The sequence below is a fragment of the Pygocentrus nattereri genome, chromosome 27, assembly GCF_015220715.1.
Source record: "Pygocentrus nattereri isolate fPygNat1 chromosome 27, fPygNat1.pri, whole genome shotgun sequence".
Taxonomy (NCBI): domain Eukaryota; kingdom Metazoa; phylum Chordata; class Actinopteri; order Characiformes; family Serrasalmidae; genus Pygocentrus; species Pygocentrus nattereri.
Genome location: NC_051237.1, coordinates 13,819,081 through 13,825,940, shown reverse-complemented (window position 1 = coordinate 13,825,940; position 6,860 = coordinate 13,819,081). Strand labels below are relative to the sequence as shown.

At 39.8% G+C, this 6,860-nt stretch overlaps 1 protein-coding gene across 2 annotated transcripts; it reads left to right on the top strand.

The window, feature by feature from the left end:
• The first annotated feature begins 277 nt into the window (after positions 1-277).
• On the top strand, positions 278-6,606 carry LOC108430548 (urotensin-2 receptor). Of its 2 annotated transcripts, XM_017703094.2 has the most exons (3): positions 278-505; positions 612-1,807; positions 6,507-6,606. In XM_017703094.2, exons 2-3 carry the CDS (start codon positions 765-767, stop codon positions 6,514-6,516), a joined length of 1,053 nt encoding a protein of 350 aa, XP_017558583.2. In that variant the 5' UTR covers positions 278-505; positions 612-764; the 3' UTR covers positions 6,517-6,606. The 2 variants fall into 2 exon arrangements, with proteins under 2 accessions (XP_017558583.2, XP_037391366.1); XM_037535469.1 differs by lacking the exon at positions 6,507-6,606 and having other exon boundaries at positions 612-2,499.
• Positions 6,607-6,860: the final 254 nt, after the last annotated feature.

The following is a 6,860-nucleotide window of genomic DNA, read 5'->3' as shown; positions in this document are numbered from 1 at the left end:
AGGTAAAACGTCTCCTGATAATGTCAAAAAACGCGGACCTTATTTTGCTTAGTGAGTGCGCGCGCATTTAATCCTTGGTTGGCTACTTTTTCCTCAGGAGGGGCGTTTTCCCCGGTAAACCCTAACTTTCCCCACAGTAGGAGACGAAAAGACAGTGCTTCGTCAGTTATGGTCAGTCAGTCCAGTGCTTCGTCAGTTATGGTCAGTCAGTCCAGTGTTTCGGCTGATCTAACCGGTAGGTGAGACGGGAGGGAGGCGCGTTTGCTCTCTGAGGTAAAAACCGTGATCACACTGCACGCGCACAGCAGAGGAGCCTCCGCGCGCTGGAGTTTCACTCCCTGCTCTGATCCTTCGTCCTCACATCCACCTGCGTACAACATCTTCATTTTGTCCTCTTTACTGAAGACTCAACAGCTCCCTTCTCCACACTCAGAGGACGGAGACGGCGCCGAGGTGCGTGGAGGACATCTTCTGCCGGTAACACTTTACCCAACATTTTACGCAGGTAATTATTTATTAGAGAAATGTAGTATGCACGTTTTCTGTTTCTTTACAGTTGCACCAGAATTGACTGTAACCTACCGTGTCTGTTAATGTTGAACATTTTTCAGGACTTTATGCTCGTCACTGTCTGAAAACGTGACTGGAATGTAACTCACTCACAATTGGCCACGTGTAAACATTTCCTTCAGAAAAACGATGCTGCCTGAACCTCTCTCAACACGGACCTCCTGATAAATTGGCGACTCTTACCTTCTGGGAATATGGGGACACTTGACCGTGTTGCAGTCAGTCAGTGGGTTCAGCTGAACGGCTCCTCGGCTATGTTGGCCAACATTTCACCGACAGCTTCCCTTCCAGAGTCAGCAGCTTCTCCAAATGACACCCTGGTTACATGTGTTCTAGGAACAGTCCTGATCCTCATGTTTGTGGTCGGCATATTTGGAAACTTGTACACCTTGGTGGTGATGAATATCTCCGTCCGCGTCACTGGAACCATGTATGTCTACATTGTGAACTTGGCCCTGGCCGACCTGCTCTACCTGGCCACTGTGCCTTTTGTGGTGTGCACCTATTTTGCTAAGGACTGGTATTTTGGTGATGTGGGCTGTCGGATCCTTTTCAGCCTTGATTTTCTCACCATGCACGCCAGCATCTTCATCCTGACAGTGATGAGCACCGAGCGGTACCTGGCCGTGGTGAACCCTCTGGACACTCTAGCCCGGGCCAGGCGCTGCAGGAGAGCTGTGGCATGGGCCGTGTGGCTTGCCTCATTCGTCCTCTCCCTACCCACCATGATCATGATCGACCTGAGGAGGCATGTGCAGGACGGTGTGGAGAAGCGCATGTGCCACCCCACCTGGCAACTCACGGCCTACAAGGTGTACCTGACTGTGCTCTTCAACACCTGCATCCTGGCTCCTGGATGCATCATTGGTTACCTGTATCTCAAACTGGCCAGGACTTACTGGCTCTCCCAAACCACTGTGTTCTCATCCAAAGAAATGAATACTTGTCCCAAACAAAAGGTGCTCTACATGATCTTTGGTATAGTTCTCACTTACTGGGCATGCTTCTTGCCTTTCTGGTTGTGGCAGTTACTCAGTATCTATTATTTTGGACCTGGGAAGTTGTCCCGCAGTACAATGGTGTACATAAACTTTGTGGTGACCTGTCTGGCTTATAGCAACAGCTGCATCAATCCGTTCCTTTACACGTTGTTGACCCGAAATTATCAGGAGTACTTGAAAGAGAGACAAAAGAGCAGTGCAGTGTTTAAGAAGCGGTTCCGTCACTCGTCTCAAAGGTCTGTGTCATCTGGAAGTCACCAGTTTACAAATGTTTCGTGCAGTACACAACAAAATGGTGTTCTGGATGCTTTTACCAAGCTCTGACATTTTCATGCTCTGCTGTTATGAGAAGCAAATGTTCTCATACTGGTGATGACATTCTGATAGTTCTGAGAATATCTTCCTATTTGAGATGAGATTTCTGAAGAAATTGAAATGACATTCGTGAAGCATTATCAGGCCTCGTAAGAAATAGAAAAAACCTTATACGAGTCTGGACATGAATTTGTCCTTGGTTTTGAGCTATTGTTAGAAAACAAAGGCACGCTTATACAGACAGTATTGCAAGCAGTATTGGTGACTTTATATGTTTGGGATGAGACATCCAGAGCAAACCATGCAAATAGAAAAAATGAAGTGAGGAAGTTGGGTGCCTGTGTGATTTTAAATGTAAAACACGCAGAAAATGACAACGGGCACTGAAATTAGTCAGGCAGAAAAAGGGAGGTCTCTTATTCTGCTGAAATGAAATGGCGCATAATGGGAAAAAAAGTATTTCATATGTGTAGGTACTTCTACATTTTAAATATTTATTCATGTGACTGGCTGTAGTGGCACAAGTGCAATCAGAGATAATACTCTTTTGCTTTTATACGAGTGGTTTGGACATTTTGAACAGGTTTTATGGAAAAGTCTAAGCATAGTCTAAGACTGTATTAATACAGTAAATTGGGATTCTCTACGAAGGTCCATTTTAGAGGCATTGAGAAAGAGAATTACATAATATTAAAAAATAGTACTTAAATCATTAAACATTTTAATCCTCTATGTAAAACATACATATACACACCACAGGGGGTAAAAGAAGAGGGCTGTGTCCGAACACACATTTTGTTAATCAGTTTCAAATGTTCAGTTAATTTGCTTTATTAATTTGATCATGGAGGGAGGAAGGGGTGTGGTGGTAGTGATGGAGGTGATAGTGGTGATGCCATACAGCTTGTCGTCTCCTCAAATTACTTATAATTGCTTTTGAAATCCACTGCCAAATAGTGGTGTAATGTGTGCGTTTGAAGCCAAAGATAAGAAATGGCATTCTTACAAACAAGTTTAGACTATTAGCTTATGCTCTTGACCTTAATGGTATTGCATTGCCGTGTTTGATATTATACACACAGTATATTACAGTGTTCAGGATGTCGCCAAAGGATGTAGGAGTTTAGGAGTGAAGTATAGTCTGTATAATTTTTTTGTTGTTTTTATGATCTGTGATATGATTTTGTCTCTTTTGTTCAAATCTTCTTGTCCTTGGGTATTCCGTGGTCTTTACTAGAGAATGTTTGTGGTAATGTGTGCAAGAACAACATCTTACGATTGTTGATATTACCTGTATTACTCAGCCTAAAGTATTCCTAAGTGCTATGACATTGTCAAATGTGGTTGTAAGTGCTAACTGTTCAAATGTAGTACTCCTTGTGCTCCTTAAGTGCTATGATAATGTTAAAAATGTAGTGTTTCTGTGTGCTACAATATTGTAAAGACTGATTCTATTGGAAACCAAGTTTCAAAGTGTTTATCTTGTGATCTTGTTATTGTGTACTTGGCACATTGCATCAGTGAATTAGGCTGAGGTGTGCACTTAATATGGCGTATTAATATCAATATATTAATCATCATGCCATATGTAAGTTTATGTTTCTGTGCCAAGCAACATAAAATGAACTACAGCTGGCATTTCATCACTTAGAGCCATTGCTAGCTGGACGTAAGAATTAAAGCAACTTAGAGATTATTGTAAGATTTTAAAAATGGTACTTTAGAAAAAGGTGATGTTTTTCAAAGTTACCAGCTTGTAAGTATGAAGGCTTGCTTCATCAGTTTTTCCAAAAACTCATTAGTGTAGTATTTCTGGATGCTCGTGTTCCCTGGAACATGAACAAGTTTTAACTAGGCCATTGTTTCCTATCGGCATTTTATCTAAATGTCCAGTGTGAGCTGAGCCAAGCCTTCACTCACTGACCAGACCTTCTTATTCACACGCACCTACTGTTTTACTTCTTGTTTTTACAGGCAGAAACCTTGCTTACCTTTGACCTCTTCATTCCCAGCCAATCAACTTTAAGTACGCTTAATCTCTGTTGCTCTATTGGCCACCTCCTGCCCAATTGGACAGTGAGGACAAACATCAGTGATCACTTGTTTGACGAATATGTTCAAAGGCAGTGACAGATTTATTTTCCTGGAGAGGTCCCAGAAAAGGTTCGGAGATCAAGGATGGCTGCAAAGTGGGCCTGGCACCTCTACCAACAGATAACAAAGAGGAAAGGGATGAGAATAATCCATCCAGACAAAGTAGAACAAAAACTCAATTTCTCATGGGGGCATTTTTCATACACAGTCGTAAAGTTTCTCAGGAACCACTTTATTGATCCATTTTTGTCAGTATCATACAGATTGGTGACAGATGCGTTGTTAAAGATTTTAAAATTGAATGACAATTCCATGAACTTGTATCAAATGTGAATTGCCCTCAAAGAATTCACATGAAAAAAAGGTTAGGCCTACCCATGACTTCCTTTGACTGTCGTGACCTACTTTTGTAAAGAAAAGTTTTTGGTAATTGAAATGAGGTTTCCATTGTGAGTGTAAATAATCCAGAGACTTCTCGTGTTCTTTGTTAAGCTATTAACTAAAGTATGCATTCTGGACAAGGAATCAGCAGAATTTAAGTGATTTTCAATATCTTAATCTAAGAGCAGTATTCACTTTCATTAAACAAAATAATCTGTCTTTGCCAGTGATCTTATCACACATGCACCATGTGTAGTCTAGAATTTCCAAGGCTTGGAAATCCTGGTCAACATGAAACATTTTTCATTGGCAGGTAAACTGTTTCACAATAAAGCACTCTTATTTCATTAGCTCTTAAGTGTTTTCTGTTTGGGACAAAACCCTTCAACCTTCACATTATTTTTCTCAAGTAATTTCATTGACTTCTATACTGGATTATGGTATGAACTGTGATTGCAATTAGGAGACAGTGTTCCCTTAGAAACAGACATGTTTAAGTGATTAGTAATGGAAGATCCATATTCTATTAAGGTATCACAACCTGAGAAGTGCTGCTTAAAACATCTATCTAGCACAATCTTTCCCATGTGGCACGGACATTTAGTAATTGGACTGATGTTTCTGTGAGAAGCTGCAAAACCAAGGTTCAGCAATGCTTGGGACAGACTGACACTGTTTCCTTTGGAAAGGATCCCATATTTTCACTTCAGGCCCACTTTTATCCACATGGCATTGATCATTGTGATGAATGGATTTCGACTCATGGTGACGTACTTTAGAATATCTTGATCACTTCACTCATCATGCTTATTTAGAGACACGCTGTTGGATCATAAAGGAAGGTACCCACTGTTCATATCTGTTCAGACCAGAAGATTTCTGGTTTTCCCTACAGGAACTCACTTTGTGTAATTTGGATACTTGCCAATCAGAATAAAGGTTTACTTTGTTAGAAGGGGCATTTGAAAGTGAATTCCACTATTCTTTCAAAATTTGTGAATAATTCAGTCTTTGACACGTAAACAGAGTCTGGTTTGATATGAAGTGATTCATTGCAGAGACTCTTTATAGTGGTGGTGACAGGAATCAGGGGTCGCCATGCCAACAGCACAAATATAGCCATTTTATTTTCTATCCAAAACCACCAGTGAACCTACACGTCTTCTGAGTTTTGATATGTAATGATGATGGTAAAAGAGGCATAAATCTAAAAAAATAAGATCTCTTTGGGGACGGTTTTGCCTTACAATGTCCTACATGTATCCGTCTTTCATGAATGGATTAAAGATAATGGATTGAAATACGTTTTAAGCCAATATGTTATCATAAAACTTCTTAACTCTTTAATGTCATCACCAAGAAAAAAAGTAATGGAACTTTATATTTTCTATTTTTCACTTGTTTGGGGCAAAACTACAAACATTTGATGTTTTTTCATTTTTTGACCCCATAATTTTTAAAACGTTCTACCAAACGGCCGAGATGGCACTTTGTGTCATACGTAGTGGCTCAAATTGTGCTCTACCAAATGATTGAGCATAACAGTAAAGTGTTACAACAATGTAATAGACATCAAGTAGCATATATCTAACCACTTTATATAATGTCTTTCTGTGAGGGAGCTCTCAGAGGTATTAAACTCTTCAGACATTTGGTTCCCATCACTTCCACTGTGATTAAAGAAAGTGAAGATCTCAACCGTTTAATTGCGCAGGCTTTAAAAAATCAGTTCCTGTTTAGGTCTTTCTTTCTGGTTACTTTTAAGTATTATTAATACTTTTTTAATATTTGAAAGGCCTAAGTGGATTATTAGATCTATACATCCCTTTTTTATTATTAATATATGCTTGTGTTCCTGTTAAGGTTTCTTTAGGGTTAAGGGTCTAAGATCTGGAGTTGAAACAAAGGATGCAAGAAAGAGGTCAAGAAATCCCTAAGTAACTTTGCCAACTAAAGACTAATTAGCAAAAGGGACATGGAGATTGTACTGATCAGTAGGCGACAGACATGCAACACTGTCAAACCATATAATGGATAATCTTTCTGTAAAAACTTCTTGTCACTCGTTATTCTCACTGCTACTTCATTTTATATGGTAAACTGTCTTTCTTTTGAAAAGGTTGCTGATTTTATGTCTCTCTACAGCACAACGTAATGGGCTGTGACTGGAGCCGCAGGATTGGAAGTTACAGTCAATTAATTATCAATTTACATTTCAAGGATCTCTCAGCGTTTGTTAATAAATACACTGGATAAATTACTCTGGCTCTCTCTTTTTCTCTGTAGGTCTGCGTGTCTTTTTTTCTTGCCATACTCCATTTATATTTATAGAAGACAGCGACATCTACTGTACGAACGCAATCCTGTCAGGTCTGACCAGAGCTCTAATTCTAACAGAATGCAGTGGAGAAATTTCAGTCTAAAAGATGGACATTTTTACAGGGATGAAAAATACCGCACTGTATTTCATTACTAACCTCAATTGTTTTGGAAGATTTT